This window comes from Glycine soja, chromosome 15 (assembly GCF_004193775.1).
Source record: "Glycine soja cultivar W05 chromosome 15, ASM419377v2, whole genome shotgun sequence".
Taxonomy (NCBI): Eukaryota; Viridiplantae; Streptophyta; class Magnoliopsida; order Fabales; family Fabaceae; genus Glycine; species Glycine soja.
The window spans coordinates 9,901,568-9,919,205 of NC_041016.1; the positions used below are offsets into that span (position 1 = coordinate 9,901,568).

The following is a 17,638-nucleotide window of genomic DNA, read 5'->3' on the forward strand; positions in this document are numbered from 1 at the left end:
TTTTAGTGTTCAAAGTGAATATATACATACAAAATCCACGGTTATTTAAAAGGATGGTTTCTAGCAGTTAGGATTATGCTTGTGCTTGGATAGATCCTTTGGCAGAACCTTTAGAACAGCTTAATGGCTATCTTACAAAATAGAATGAAGAAAAAAAGAACCCATGATTAACGAGAAAAATGTAAGACTAAAAGAAAATAGATAGAAGGAAAGAACAATATTGAGTAAAACTGTGAAGGCATTAGATGAAACTGTCAAACAATTACAAGCTGTTCAGTTTTTCATGTTTAAAGAATACAAGATTTGATTTAGATACATATATACTATATGTGTATCACAAAAATTTAAAGAGACACACTCTCAAGTACCACTTTATCAATTCTTAATGCTAAATCTTGAGTCGATCATTGGCCCCAGGCAGCTATATTCAGTAGGCCAAGCTCCATTTCTTCTATTTCTCAAAGCTTTTTTTCTGCAAAATTACCTTGATCTTTCAGTTGATACAAAACAACGAAGGTTACCGGTGCACTCAAATCATCTGGGATACTTGCTAGAAAGAAATAACCAATGGCATGATGCGCTTATGGTTTCCATGGTGCTGGTGGTGGTGGCGGTGTAGGAAACATTGGGGGAACAGCAGAGAAAATGGTATTTTTGTCAATCGATGTGCTTTTGTCGCCTGACAATGCCACTAGTGCTGCAACTAAACCAGCATTTCCAGCAAGAGTTGGCTCTGTGTAATTGTAGTTTGTACGAACATCATGGAAGCCATCATGCTTGTCAGGACCAGCAACCATGGCACCAACAATTGTATTTGGGTTTGGCTTAGAAGTGTCCCTCCATTTCCATCCACCCTTACAGCTATACTTGATCTTGTTCTTCGGTATAGATGCTCCTCTATGGTGAACATGTTTTGGGTAATGATTACCAAAACCTACAACATAGCTCATTTTCCTTGGGTTATTTCCAAGGATGTAATCAATCTGCAAAAACACCGACAAAAGGGAAAAGAAAAATTAGTCCATACACCTCTTAGTGATATCATTAACATTACGAAGAGTTGGATGCCATAGACATCATCTCTCTTAAAGTAGCACAATATCACACACCTGGGTCTTGGCAAAATTACGGAGCACATCAGTTGAAAAGAAATTAGGTCCACAATACCATCCAGGTGTATCAGCAGCATCAAGATAATCACTATAAAGGGCAGCCAAAAAGGCAGCATTGACCACATATTGGAGAGGCTGAGGCCTACCGTGGTTTAATTGAATCAAGCCACCTGGGTGCACAAAATACCAACATTTGCATTAGAATAGAAATTGGAAAGTCATAAATTCTGATGTCCGGTGGAAAGGTTTGAAGTAAGAATTGTTACCTTTGGTTCTATTAAAGCTTGTGAAAACTGGTAGATAGGAGCACATGATTATGCTTGTCTGGTTGTGAAAGGTCTTTAAAATTTCTTCATATGGATACCCGGGACTCAAGAATAACCTCAAACGACTCAGAAGAACCTAAATACAAGATGACAAAAATCAAATCAGTCAAATGTATTTTCACTAAAATTACCATAACATGCAAGATCAGCAGCAATCATACCAAATTATAGCAAAACTATTTCCAATTTAGGAATAATTAACCAGACCTATAGTTAAAAATCCAAATTTGCTGCTTAAAGACAGAGCATTAAAGCAGCATACAGCATCAAACCATAAACACCACAACTACCAGCCAATTATTATTAAAATCTCAGATGGAAGTCTTATTGTAAAATGAAAAAGTGAACAAAAAATCTTCAAAATTCATCATATCTAATTCATCACGACATTAACTTCCTGCTATTATCTGTGGATGTTAAATTGCTAATCTACTTTACAAACAACAAATCTAAATGACTTGAGCATATTATAACTTACTATAACAAATAAACCCTACAAAATTACCTGAGCACCAGCAAGCTTGTTATCCCAGCTGAGTACTCCATAATCAGGGCCTCCCCAGAAGGCACCAGCATGCTTGGCCAGGCCAGGAGCCGTAGCAAGCTTAAGGTACGACGAATTTCCAGTAGCAAAGTACATCCAAGCACCTCCCCAAACGTACTCATCCCAGTAACTGGTAGAATTGTAAAATATTGAAGCCTCTGAACTCCCAGCACTGTACCTGCCTCTCTGATCCCTGGAAAACTTGAACAGCGTGGTCGCACCATGCACCAGTTTCTTGGAATAGGCCTTGTTGTCCTTGAAAACAATGGAAGCAGAAGCCAAGGCAGCAGCCATCTCAGCCGCGAGATCGGAACAACTGTGGCATTCAGTCACAGGGCGGTCATAGTCCATGTCCTCCGGACGCATCCAGCAATAGTGATCATTCGGACTGTCACCACCAGAAGTATCTCCAAGCCCAACCTGTCAAACAAGCCCAAAAAAACATAATTGAGAAACATCCTACTCCACAGTCCACACCACACCAAATTTTCTTGTCCATCAAAATAAGAAACTAAAAAAACAACATATAAGATGCATCCTCCACAATTTACACTCCATATCAAGGTTTTAAAAATCGATCCATAACTGCAATTTTGACTACAACATCAGAGTTTTTGCGGTTGTAGTGACCACATCACAACCACAATTGCAACAGCACTAACCATATTTCATATTTGTCTACAGTTTTCTACAATATCAAAGTTGCAACAAAACTGCGACCGCGACCGTGGTCGCAGTTTAAAACCTTTGTCCATACTCTATAGTCTATACTAATACTAGAACGATCCTTAGCAAGCAAATCACTTAATGCTACAAAATCAAGAATGAATGAAAACAAAAAGAAAGAGGGGGTGGATCATGGATGGGGATACCTGAGCAGCAAGGGTGGTGATGGTATCAGCAGTGCTATTAAAACTCTTGAGAAAATAATCAGTACCCCACTTGATAATCTCCTTCACATGATCAAGCTCCCCAGCAGCCTCATACTTTGCACTGTACTCAATCACACTCCAACTCAACATAGTAATGGAAAACGAAGCAGGAAAGTTAAACTTGATAGCATCCCCTGCATCATAGTACCCTCCCACCAGATCCTTAATCGCAGCAGAATGATCCGAAGATTTCCCATCTTGCATCCCCGAGTTTCCCCTCCAAGACACATTGTTATGCTTCGGTAACTTCCCCGCTGCAACAACACAACCCAAATAAAACACAAGTTAGTTTATATATACTATATTTTGGCTTGAGGAGGGATCAAGTTAATTATAAGAGAGTTACTTTTCATCCACATCATTTAATTTCTTGAAATCTAATGGTTGCTAATCTTAACTATTAGATTTCAAGAAAATGAACTGTGGAAATGAGGAGTAACTTTACTTCATCCCTCCTCTCTTGTTTTTATGTTTACTCAATGCGGGAACTTCTTCTTTATTTGGTAGTTGACATACATCGTTGGCCATTGAAGAACATGAGGGCCTTGTGGAGGGCGAGGGTGTAGTTGTCGGGAGGGGGGTGTTTGTGGCGGTGGCGGGGGACGGTGTTGACGATGAGGGCAATGAGGCCGGCGAGGAAGGCGGCGAAGAGGAGGGTGCCGAGGGTCCACTTGAAGATCTTGCGGCTGACGATGATGCAGCCGAGATCGACGTACTTCTTCTTCTTCTGCTCGCCGGGGCCTAGGAGCCAGCTCTGCTGCGTCTCGTCCAAGGGACGCGACAGCGCCGCCCTGTCCACGTCCTGCAGGTTCCGGCTCCGCTCGTCCTCCGTTGCCGAGTCCGTCGCGTTTATCTCCAACGGACCACCCCATGAATCTCTAGAGTACATCTTCCCTCGCTCACTCGAACCAACAAAAATGCCACCGACACAACACAACACAACACACACTGTTTCTTTCAATCAACGAGTAGTTGTTTGGTTTTAGTAGGATCGTGTTGTGCTGGTGTCTTGCTGTCGTGTTTCTTTCATTTTATTTATATCTTTTTCTTTAATTGCTGTATTATTTTGTAGGAAACCATTAAAAAAATAAATAACTATTTTCGTTTCTGAACATATAATTCAGTGATAGATCTATTTTGCAAAGATTAAAATTTAAAATTTAATTTTTAGAAGTGTAAAAAATGTGATAAATTTATTTGATAGTTAACTTTCTTCCGTTACTATTAATAAAATAGCCTACATAACACATAAAGATAGATCTATCATGAAATTGATGGTCAATTGGTTATACTAAATAGATTTGACAAAAATATTAATAAGTTATCATTATTGGACCTAAATGTCAATAACTTTTTATTGAATGAGAATGTTTGTATTTTTTTTTTCTAAAAAAAATGTTAGTAATTTTTTTTTGTTCAAAAAATGTCAATAAATTACTAATATTGGATCAAAATGTGAATAATTTTTCATTGTATTAAAATGTCAGTAATGTTTTATTGGACTTAAATATCACTATATTTCTATTGGACTAATTTATTAGATCACACATCTCATTTCATTTAAGGATAAAATATAATTTTAGGATAAATTTCTGTCCTTTTTATGGTTACAAGTATAACATCGTAATAATCATTTAAAAAAAAGTATTTTGGCAAAAATAATAACCTTGATTAACAACTATAATTTGTTTGTTACAATAGAAATTATCCAGAATAAACATTCTACTTAGATAAATTTGTAATGATTTGTATATTGTTACAATATTTATTTTAGTAAATTGATAGAATGTTTATTTTGGATAATTTTTACTGTCACAGACAAATAATGGTTGTTAATTAAGGTTATTATTATGTTTATTTTAAATTATGTTTTCCAAAATGTTTTTTAAGTGATTATTGTAATACTATGCTTGTAACAATAAAAAATACCAAAATTTATCCTAAAATTATATTTTATTCTTAAATAAACGAAATTTGAAATCTAACAAATTAGTCAAATAGAGTGATTTTTATGTCTAATAAAAAGTTACTAACATTTACGTAGAATAAAAAAAAATATTGAGATTTTGATATAATAAGAAAATTACTAACATTATGGTCCAATAATGATAACTTATTGACATTTTGGTCCAATGAAAACTTACCAATATTTTGGTCCAAAAAAAAATTATTGACATTTAGGTCTAATAACAATAATTTATTGATATTTTTGTCCGATCTATTTAGTATGACCACGTTGACAATCAATTTTGTGACAAATTTGTCCATTTTGTATCACCTAAATTATTTTATTAACGATAGCAAACGAAAATTAAGTGTTGGATAAATTTGTCGCACTTTTTACATTTTTAAAGACTAAATTTTATATTTTAATATTTTATAGACGAATTTATCAACGAATTATATATTTGAGGACAAAAATAAATATTTATTTTAAAAAAATGTAATTCAACTGATATGAAATTATTTTAATTTAATAAAAGAATTTGAAATTGAGTCTGACCGAGTCGAATACTTAAAAAAAAGTTTTAAAGTCTTAATTGTTCTCTTAAATAAGATTGTCTTTAAGTGAAAAACAGATGTTACTATAAAAAGTATTTTGTAGGAAAAGTTTTCAATTATTGAATTAATGAGAGGAAATGGGAAATTTTTTGTTGAATAGATTAGATTCCGTGTCTGGTAGTGACGGTGCTTGGCGTTCTCTTGCAATTATTATTATTGGTTAATACTTAAGTCATGTGGGTTGGGATTTTGCTTTCGTTCTTGTTTTTCTTAATATAATTTTGTTTGGGAAATTAAAATTAATTAGGTTGGAGACACTGGCCAGCCTACCGTCGACGCTGACAGTCTGTCCGCAAATCAAACATACTTCTCCTTCCATACCAATAAATCCATTGAGATCAATTTATTATAACATAATAATAATATTAATAAAGTATTATTCAATGACTGCATAAAAAAATAATATTGTCATCCAATCATATTATACAGGATAATATTATTATTTTTTAAAATAATTTAAATGATAAATTATGACAAAATAATAATATAAATTTATTTTATATTATTAATATATAAATAATAAACTCTAACACTAATTACAACAAACAAGGTTAAAAATAATCTATAAATAGCTGAATTGTTTAAGCATATTATAAGAAATTTGATTCTTGATTACAAGAATATGAAAAAAAATTATTAAAGGAAACAAAATTTATTTTAATAATGTCTGCCTCTATATAAAAAAATAATCTTGGATTCTCGATTGAAAAATTTCTTTAGTGTAAACTAAAATAATACTAATAGTTAAATTCAAAGTAAATAAATAATACCAATAATAATAGTTGCTTTATAGTATTTTTTTTCTGATATGAGAGGTTGGTCACAGTTGGTTACTTTGTACCTACTCTTTTTACATTACAGCCATCAACCTGTGGCAGTTATTATGGATATTAAAATTTTCAGTGTTACTCTAAGACCAAGAGAATGTGGCATGTGCATGGATGTTTCCCATGCCAATTACGATCCCAATAAAGAACAAAAGAAATAATAGTATTTGTTGGTTATGGAATCATAACTCAATAATTTATTTATAAAGTAAAAAAATGATGTTAGGCGAACGTGGCGTTTCTTTAATTTGAGGTGTGCTATTCAACTCAACGGAGAGGCTTGCCGACACTCAAAGAAATTATCATCTGCTTTTTTACCATCTCTCTCTGTCTCACGTTGTCTAGAAACCCACCTTGCTTTTCCTGCTCGTATTGTATACACTATACATACATACATACGGTAGTTGGTTTGCACTTTTTTTTTTAAATAAAATAAAATAAAATAATTTTTTTTTCTTTATTATTGAGGTGGACCAAACAAGAAGGAAATTGTTCATGTTTGGTCTGATAATATTCTTTTGGTGTTGATTCTCGTAATTCTTTCTAGATATTTTTCAATTACTATATTATAAGTAAAAGAATTTACTGTTTTTACTGTTGAGTAATTTTTGTTGAAAATTTTGACTAATTATATTGTCAGTATTTTCTTTTAGTCTCATTTTTCCGTTTATTATATTTACACCCAAAATACTACTTAATGAATTCAAACTCGTTTCAATCGGCAAGTAATGTTAGTTCTTTTTAAAATAAAATGTATTGAAAAAAATGATAAATATTTAAATTATTTTTAAAAATATAATTGCACAGGACATAAATTTTATTTTCGATATCATATTGGTTTGTCAATATTTAAAACAGACATCAATTAAGTCACTTGTATGTTAGAATTATATATGAGAGATGGAGATAAGGAAAAGAAGAATACGTGAATGAAAATAAGTGAAAAATAAAATGAACTTACAAATATTTAATTTGAGAAATAGAAATTGAGCAATCTTGAATAGCCGGATAATTAATGAGGTTGATGAGTAGGCGTGTTCACAGGAAATGAGAGTGATTGAATAAAAAAAGAGATAAATAAATTATGAGTTCATTCAATGGTACTACCTGTAAACCAAATATAGGTATCAAGAGGTAGTACAATGTTGTGTAATATTGATTATGCCGTCATTTAAAATTGACTATAAATAAAATTATAGTACATTTCTTTACCATTTTTGCATAAAATAAATCCGAGTAAGATTGATCACCTTTTTTTTTTTATTTCTATCATATTTTGTATATACCCAACATACTCACTTTTTCTCATTCCTCCTCCATTTCTTTGCTATCTTTTTGCCACCAAACATAACGTTAGTATTTTTGCTTATGAAATCACAATATAATTTTAAACATCAATTTGCATTCGAAACTAATATCTATATTATATTATAAACAGCCAATTTTATATTTCATGCACACTTGAGTATCTTTTAATGTCACACTCAACAAATTTATTTAAATGTAGAAATAATAAAGCAAAGAAAAATATCATAAGTAAATATAAGCAAACTACAAAAGTTTTTATATTAACTTTAACCCCAGTGTCTTCGCAAGCATTATTTGTAAAATCCTTTAAAAAATTATTGCATGTAGGAAGTCTTTTTTAGAGTTAACTTTTCTACGTGCTTGAACTATAAAAATATTTCTATTCATAAGCGTGTTTTTTCTCTTTATTTTTCTGTGGATTCAATTCAAAATATAATGTTAATAAATGAAAAAAAAAATCAAAGCATATGAAAGCGAAATATTTGACTAAAGTGTTGAGAACTTAGCACACGTTATATGATGAACTCCTCGAGGATCAGGTGCCGAATGTCTAAAGCTCCACATAAAAAAAGCACCCTATGCTTGTCTTCAAAGCAATAATGAAGCAAATGGAAGAATACGACTATTCACCCACACATCTACTATTGATAAATTACTTTTGATCTTTTTTTGAAAGGAATAAATTACTTGTGATCTATACACCTTTTTATTACTAAAGTTTACTTTAATTCTCTTACTTACATAATGATATTTTTTTCATATATATGTGGCATTGGTATTTTTTATGAAAAACTACTTTATTCAATTTAGGAACATTTATATAACATAGTAAATGGATTTTTTTTAGGAAACTTAAAAGGAATTTAAACATATATCAATTGAATTATAATTGATTATTGAACAACTATGTGGGAATCTAAGAGGAAAACCTACTAAACGTTATCGATTATATTTTGGTGGAAAATAGACATCAACAAAATGATTAATACTTTACACTTTTAATATAAAAAATGAATAAATTGTACAACTATGTTATTCAATATGAAGATAAGCATGCACATACCTCTTACAATTTGGTTTACATATTTTCTTCGCACAACTTGCATGAATTATATATTAACAAAAAATTAACAGATTATTAATTAATTAATTTATATATATATATATATATATATATATATATATATATATATATATATATATATATATATATATATATATATATATAATTGAGTTTTTAGTTTTTAAAATAAAATAAGTTCTTTACGTATTTTTCTTTTTTGCATTCACATCTCTTCTTTATTTTGTCATACATATTTTTTAGATTCTTATATCAAATAAAATCATTATTTTCTCTTCTTTAATTTATTTAAAGGATTTTTTTATTTTTAATATCTTTAATTAATACTTAAATTTTTTTAATTAACAATAGACACAATGCAAATACTTAGAAATTACCCTAAACATATTTTTCTTTATCAATTAATCTAGTTTTTTAAAACTTTTTTATTTACTTTATATATATATATATATATATATATATATATATATATATATATATATATATATATATAATATTTTATAAAAATTAGTACGATGCATCATGTAGTTACTAGTTACTTTACCATAACTAACTCTAAACGAAATATGATTATTGATTAGCAATCGATCATTAATGTTGTGTCATCTTTCATAACAATGAGGTGCCATCTTTTATTAAGTGTAAAACCAATGAAACTTGCTGAGATGCTTTTAGGATTTTATTCAATAAAATAATTCATATATTGGTATTGTTTTAACATTAAAAAAAAAGAGTTTAATGATTATGTATGTTGTTCAATTATAATTCATCATTATTTTTAAAATAATTATTATATAAATTAATAAATTTATTATATACAATAAGTTATAATCAGATAACAATATAAAATTAAATATAAAATTATTTATACTGTAAAATATATTTTCTCTTAAAAAATACTATTCAGGAAGCCTACTCTTAATAGTGTATTTATCAAAGAATGATAGTTAGGTGAAAATAAATACAGGATCCAAATACTGTACCAAAAAATATAGCCACCTATACTTGAAACTTAATTTAAAATAGTACTATATGCTTCGCTGTTACGATTTATGATCTGATTCAGTCATTTACACATCTGAGAGATGAGATACAAAGAGGGCACATAAAACCGAGGAATAACATTGTTAGCATGACAAATAAAAATTGGGAATGAAAATGAAAATAAAAATAAAAGACAAACAAATATAAATATACAAGGAAGCTAAAATTGCATATAAAATATGTCTAGTGATAATGTATATATTCACATAAGGAGTAAAATTATATCATCCCGCTTAGAATTAGAACCCTTCTAAGGACTATAGGCTATTATAGCACCAATGCTACAAAGGGTCCTAGAATTTGATTACTGCAATATACAATACACATTATATATATGCTTTTTTTTAGTGAATGCATGTCTTCCATCTTCCTTTTGGGGAACTAGAGATCAAAGCTGTGACTGTGGAAATGGAAGATGGGATGATGGCGTTGTCTTGTCATACTGTGTGACCTGATTTCTTCAGCAACACTTGTCTGAAGTGTTGAAGGGCCACAAACTATGATACCCACATCAACAAGGCCCCATTTCTCTGACATTGATTCATAAATTTCTGCAATATATGTATCCAGATAAGTAAATCTAGGTAGTGTGAAGAAACAATATATGTATCCACAAAGGATGCGTATCTGAATGCATTAGTTTACACGTAACCTTGACTACATACAGTTTTTTCATGTTTTAAGATTAATATTTAAAGTTAAGGTTTAATTAATTATTTGGTCCTTATATGTGCACCAATTTTTCGCTTTAGTCCCTATACTTAAAAATTCTGTTTTAGTTCCTACACGAACAACTTTTTTATGTTTTAATCTCTGCTAGTGGAAAACCACCCCAAAATGGAGATACAAGGACTAAAACATAAATAAAAAACAAAATCTAATATAGAAATTAGAGACTAAAACATAAAGTTTTAAGGATTAAAACGAAAAGTTGGCGCAAATATAGGAATTGAATGATTAATTAAACCAAAAATTAACTTCACAAAGGCATACCTTTAAAGTCTGGCCTGGAACCATAACGAATGACAGTTGACTTAGCAATACTAACTTGACTTGGAGCCTTGGGAGTCAAAGAGCCATTCTGATGAATCTTATCAACCTTTGTATCATTGGAATTGTCCTTCAAAGAATTTTGCTTTTCCCAAATATGCCACATTGCAACCACTGAACCACCAAAGATAACAACACTTGCAACCATGCAGATTAAATATAGTAGTCCCTTGTACCACCATGTTTCTATGTGAAATGGGGCTATGTAGTAAACATACAACAAAGCCAGCAATATCACAAAGCCAACGGTAGATGAAATGACATACAATCCAGACCAAACATTGTCTCCTGTACCAACCAAAACAGACATGCCACAATCACTAGCCATAGGGCAGAATGAAGATTTTATTGGTTTGTAACTGTATCCCTCTTCCTGCAGATAATAACAATCAAATGCAATTAAGAGAAAAACAAATAAGTTAATAAATAAATCATTAGAAAGATAGCACCAACGAAAGAAAGTACAAATTTGTAAAAATAAATGTAGACTCACCACTGGAGGATCTGATTCTCGGGTGACATAAATATGGATATCAATGTTTACTTTATCTGAAAAGGATGGACAAATTGATTGCATGTCAATGGTTGAGAGAAGTGGAAGCTCGTTTGATTTTTTCACCGCCCAAACAAGTAAAATATTTCTCGATTGACAGGGTTTCCCCTCCCTAACACGGTGGAGAATGTCACTCAATATAGCAAGGAAGGGTGAAAGTCCAATACCACCAGCCACTAATATAAGATTTTCGTACCTAAGAGAACAAAATGACCAATCATTTCATTAGTTGAAGAACTATAGCATAAGTTGACTCAAAATCTTCTTTGGTCTGAAAGTATATGCATATAAGGACTAAACCAAGGTTTCTATCATGTATTATGTGTGCAACATAGAAAAAAAAAAGGGCTTGTAACCACTTACATTAAGTGGTATGGTACTTCATGCCCATATGGCCCCTCAACTGAAGTTGTTATGACAGATGAATCTTTTTGTGCATCAACATCAGTAATCCTGTGTCTCAACTTTTCTGTCCATTTGCCAAGAACCTTAATGAGAATAGCAAGGTGATTCTTTCCATCCAAAGGGCTAGAAGAAACACTGAATGGATGCCACTGCAGCCATGATAGTTCCCGGACTTGAACGAAAATGAAACTTAGTGCATTGTATCTCAAACCTACATTTTAAAAAGATTTAGTCACTGAAATTGTAATGGTACCAACTTATGTGCACAAAAATACTATGATAAGTATAATTACTTTGAGGTTTAGACAGAACCAATTCCACAGTGCCACATGGAAGGCATCTAGATGAGATCACATTAACTGTCCTTCGTGATTGGCAGAACCTCAGAAATCGATCAAGCACAAAGAGAAATATTCCCCCAGCAGCCATAGTGAAAACAAAGTCACCAACATGCAGGGCCAAAAAGACAATAAAGACTACATATAATTGGTGGGTGTAGAAAAACAACTCAAAGTTCCACGTTCGCACTCCGGGAAGAGAGGTCACCCACATTAACAAACCAGCTAGAAGGCTAATAACTCCTGGGAGATTGGCAACACCAATATCTTTCCATTGTACTAACTGCAAAGCAGACCAAATTAGGTACAGAAACAGTTAGCTTGACTAAACCAATGTATTTGAGCTAAAGCTTGAACTATCAGTAAAAACTTCATACTTTAGAGCATGACCAGTTTGTGTTCAAAAATTAAAATTTAGATTTTACTGTTTACAAATCATCATTTCATTCTAAATACAAGACACTTGAAACCACCCAAAATCATTCATTAAGCCACAACTAGTTATGGGCTAGTGATTGGGGGCTTGAACCTTGGGTAGTTTGTAGGTCATAAATTCAAAGCTATCCCAATAAACAGATCATGCATTAAGCAATGAAGGATGTCAGTTCACCACTAATCATTAACTACCAAACCTAAGAGGGATTCAGGATAGCATTGTAGGCATTTTGATAAGGCACAAGGCAAAATTTAGAATAAGACAAAAGGTGTTCCATGGCTTGTGTAGTGACATACTTATGCACCCCGACTTGAAAAACGCCATTTACAGTCAATCACTTGAATTATCAAATTTGTCAAGCAAACCTAAGTGCAAACAGCTATGAAGGTCAAAACTGTTTATTGTCCTCCACATCAATCTGGCTTGTTTGATTTTGCATGAGAACTAAATACGTGTTGCTTTGGAAGGTTGACTTTTGACAAATAAGTCAAGAATAAAAATCACAGAAGTAAATAGACAATACAAGCATTTTTTAGAAGATTGTCAATTCAGTAAAAAATCAACCATGGATAGCCTATATTATTCTGCAAGAATGTATCACTCTTGCTCATATCACTACTGCTCAGTTTTTTTTTTTAATATAATTTTTGGCCTTGTTCAAAGCATTGAATGTTTCATTTACATCAGTTCATTAAAATAATAAAATTCATCCTCTAATCAAGAAATATATCATACTTTCTATACCAAAAATATAAAAGAAACATAAAGTGTATAAGCAAGTTTTATGATGAATCAAGATTGATTCAAAGAGTTTTGATGATAACAAAGATGATGACAAAAAGCTCAAAAGTCAAGAACACTTCATGTTAACAAAGATGATGACTTCAAGAATCAAAGAATGAGTTCAAGATTGAATCAAGAACACTTCAAGGATCAAAAGGAAATTTGATTTCAAGAATCAAGAATCAAGTTTCAAGATTCAAGTTCCAAGAATCAAGATCAAGATTCAAGATTCAAGAATCAAGAGAAGATTCAATCAAGATAAGTATTAAAAAGTTTTTTCAAAAACTGAGTAGTACATGAATTTTTCTCAAAAACCTTTTACCAAAGAGTTTTTACTTTCTAATAATCGATTACCAGATTGTTGTAATCGATTACCAATAGCAAAATATTTTTCAAAAAGTTTTCAACTGAATTTACAACGTTCCAATTGATTTCAAAATCTTGTAATCGATTACAATGATTTGGTAATCGATTACCAGTGTGTTTGAACATTGAAATTCAAATTCAAATGTGAAGAGTCACATCCTTTCACAAAAAAGCATTGTGTAATCGATTACACTGATTTGGTAATCGATTATCAGTGATAGTTTCTGAACAAAATCAAAAGATGTAACTCTTCCAAGAGTTTTCAAGTTTTTCTAAAAGTTGTAACTTTTCCAAAAGGTTTTCAGGATTTTCTAAAAGGTTATAACTCTTCTAATGGTTCTCTTGACCAGACATGAAGAGTCTATAAAAGCAACGCTTTGATTTGCATTTCAAGCATCTCTTTCAATTCTTTCTTTAGACAACAAACTTTTGCCAATTGATTTCTGAGTCTCTTTGAACTTCTTCTTCTTCTTTTGTCAACAGCTTTCTAAAGTTTTTTGGTTTTCCAAACCTTGAAAGCAAAACTTGTGTTATTCATCTTTTTCATTCCCTTCTCCCTTTGTCAAAAAGAATTTGTCAAGGACTAACCGTCTGAATTCTTTTTATGTCTCTCTTCTCCCTTTTCCAAAAGAACGAAGGACTAATCACCTGAATTTTTTTGTATCTCCCTTCTCCCTTGTCAAAGAATTCAAAACGACACAGTCTGAGAATTCTTTTGATTCTTCTATTTCCCATATACAAAAGATTTCAAAGAACTAACCGCTTGAGAATTCTTTTGTATCCTCATTCACAAAGTTTCAAAGGTTTAACCGCCTGAGAACTTTATCTTAACACATTGGAGGGTACATCCTTTGTGGTACAAGTAGAGGGTACATTTACTTGGATTGTTGACTAAGAACAAGAGAGAGTACATCTCTTGTGGATCAGTTCTAGTGGAGGGTACACCCACTAGGTTGTTCAAAGAGAACAAGGGAGGGTACATCCCTTGAGGATCTTTGCTTGTAAAAGGATTTTTACAAGGTTAAAAAGAAATCTCAAGGACCGCAGGTCGCTTGGGGACTGGATGTAGGCACGGGCTGTTGCCGAACCAGTATAAAAGCTCTTGTGTGTTTATCTCCTTCTTCCCTACTCTTTTAATTTCCGTTGTGCACTTTAATTCCCGCTTTTACTTTTGGTTAAGTTTTTTTTTTCATTCTTCATTTACTTAACAACATAGTAAAAGTTTTAGAAAAGTAAATTTTTAATTAGTAAAGGTTTAGGAATAATTAATTCAACCCCCCTTCTTAATTATTCTGAGGCCACTCGATTCAACATAAAGGGGTTTCAAAAAGAACACTAGTTTGTACATTCACATCAAGTGTGTGAGTATAAATTATCTTTAAGAATAGAAATCCATTAAAGAGAACTCACTTCTTGTAGAAGGTGTCCTTCCATTGCCCATGCAACAACATAGAGGAGTCCGTGGACAGTAAAAATCACCATTGTAAGATGTCCCAACCATACATGATATCTTGTGGCGTGTTCAAAAGGGATATCTATATAGCGGAGAAGAACAGATCCCCTTGAAACTGGGATAAATAGGAAAGCCAAACACATTAACCCAATTGCGCCCGTGCGAAGTCCCATAACTTTGAACATGATTATGCTGAAAAATATTGAAGTAAATCAGGAAAGTCAGCTTAACAAATTCTTAAAAGATAAACTAAATTATTCTTTCCTAAAAAAACTAAAGATATCATGCATATTCTCAACACAAGAATGATTGTTGTCTGATATTTAACATGCAAAAAAAGATTCCATTTGAAGCATGATCAGTAGACAACATATAGATTCTATGTCAAGATCCCTAACTTAAAAGTTAAAACAGACTAGGGAAAGTTGCTAATTATATTATGCATGTTTACAGAGAAATGATTTTAAGTAACAAGCTCTACTATATGGCTAAAACAAAGAATACAAGTTCTACTACACTTTAATGCATATCTATTGGAGAATCCCAGAGAAATCTTCAAAAATAAGTAGAAGAGAAATATTAGAACTTCAACAATAAAGGGCAAAACTAGAAGTCTTCAACAAAGCAAAGAATTTCATTAAGAGGAATGCTAGTAATATATTCTTTTTTAAGACAGTCTTTATTTTTGAATTAAATTTTATTGAAAACTGCAAAATTATGAATGAGATTCATTAAATATGATACAAAATTTTGTGGTTTCAAATAAATTTTAGTCAATAATACAAAGAAAGAGTGTATTAGATGTTATGTGACTAACATTTCTAATTTCATTAAATAAACTAAGTCTGCAGAATCCAAATTCTGAAAATAAACTAATGACAGAGGATTGTTGTACCTCTTGTCTCTAAAGGACGACACATCAAATTCAGAGATAAAATCAAGCGCCCTCACAGTGTAAGCATAGAGAGCCCAGATAACATACAACAAAACGAGGACAATCCCAATAAGCTCTGTGGCAGAAACAACCCCAAATGGTCCCTTCACAAGCACAGGAAATGTCCATAGGCGAAACCTTGGAAGTTTGGACGTCTTCTTCCTGCCATCAAAACCCAAGTCAAAAACAAAGTACTCAACATATACTATAATGTCATGTTTTAAAAATCCGCCTGTGACCGCAATTTCGGCCGCAACTTCAAGGTTTTTGAATGACTGCAATTGCGGCTGCTTCGAACGCATTTGTTCAAAATTTCCCACAATATCAAAAAGATCACAACAAACTACAACACTAACTGAAAACCCTGATATAATGATGATGAAATTCATTGCACAAATAGGAACGTTTCAGGAAATCACGTACCCCTGAAGCTGATCCTCCCCAGTAAGAATTAGGTGTGCGATGGCAAGAAATGCAATTATGAGAATTGGGGCAGTGAAGACCAGAAAAATGCTTCCTGCAAAAAATTTAAAAAAAAAACAGTTAGCTTTGAACTCACACCACATACAAAGTGAAAAAAAAAAAACAAAAGCAAAGAAAACAAAAGGGAAGATAATTAAATAACCTGTGACTCCAAAAGGAGTGTCACGGTTGAGATCATTCCATTTTGAGAACAACTCATTCACAGGCTTTGCAGGGAGAGAAAAAATGAAAGTTGTCCATAGAACAAAGATCACCAAGATCAAAGTCTTGAGAGTCCATTTAGTAGCTGACACAAGAAAAGATGTTGTCTTGATTGCAGTTTCATCACCTCGAGGAGAAAGCAAAGGACTATAATCAACAGAGTTTTTCTCCATGGACACAAATTTTTTGTTCCGCCTTGTAGATGGAATTCTACTATCACTATGCACTAATGTGCCACATAGAAATACCAGGTTGTAGTGAAAATGAAGACAGATTTTGTTTTTGTGGAACCCAGGATGAAAAGAACTTAATGAGGTACGGGGCAAATAAGAGCCACCCAAATAATTTTTTTCATCCGAGGATGGATAATATTGCAGAGTTTAATGCATGAGTATACATCATTAAGCAGGAACATGTGGTGGAGTACAACTATATACAATACTACAAGAAAGTTGAAAAATGAAGGTGGATTCAAGAGCACCATTCGTGCCTTGTCAGATAGTAATGACACATAATTAAGGGGGAACAAAAACTGAGACTTTAGATTAAGGGAGTAATCACCAACATCAACATCATCATCAACACACTTGTTTTTTTCTCTCTAGGACAGTATACCGTTTGAGCTTGAAACATTCATGTTACAGTGAGGGTGAGTTTGGTTTTGAAATAGAAAATTAATATTGGAGAGAAATTTTATATATTTTTTTATCCACACTTTTTGGGTTTTTTTTAGTGGCCTATATCCTTTCTCTCTTTTTATTCTTTTCCAAAGTACATTCAGATAAAAAAACTGTTCAAACAGAATCCGTGTTTAAAAAGGGAGAAATGATACTTAGCAAAAATAATGTTTAAACGTATCTTTTGGTCATTTGGTCCATGCATTAATGGGTTTGCATATTA

At 32.1% G+C, this 17,638-nt stretch overlaps 2 protein-coding genes across 2 annotated transcripts; both read right to left on the minus strand.

Annotated features, from left to right (window-relative positions):
• Positions 1 to 220: 220 nt before the first annotated feature.
• Positions 221 to 3,929, minus strand: LOC114387232 (endoglucanase 25-like). The gene is made up of 6 exons (XM_028347375.1): positions 3,431 to 3,929; positions 2,855 to 3,168; positions 1,944 to 2,402; positions 1,379 to 1,514; positions 1,110 to 1,282; positions 221 to 983 (listed from the first exon to the last, which is right to left on the minus strand). Exons 1-6 carry the CDS (start codon positions 3,801 to 3,803, stop codon positions 582 to 584), a joined length of 1,857 nt encoding a protein of 618 aa, XP_028203176.1. The 5' UTR covers positions 3,804 to 3,929; the 3' UTR covers positions 221 to 581.
• Positions 3,930 to 9,880: 5,951 nt separating this feature from the next.
• Positions 9,881 to 17,300, minus strand: LOC114388290 (ferric reduction oxidase 7, chloroplastic-like). Its single transcript, XM_028348704.1, has 9 exons — positions 16,680 to 17,300; positions 16,478 to 16,571; positions 16,016 to 16,216; positions 15,078 to 15,312; positions 12,038 to 12,365; positions 11,703 to 11,955; positions 11,280 to 11,535; positions 10,730 to 11,159; positions 9,881 to 10,287 (listed from the first exon to the last, which is right to left on the minus strand). Exons 1-9 carry the CDS (start codon positions 16,909 to 16,911, stop codon positions 10,118 to 10,120), a joined length of 2,199 nt encoding a protein of 732 aa, XP_028204505.1. The 5' UTR covers positions 16,912 to 17,300; the 3' UTR covers positions 9,881 to 10,117.
• Positions 17,301 to 17,638: the final 338 nt, after the last annotated feature.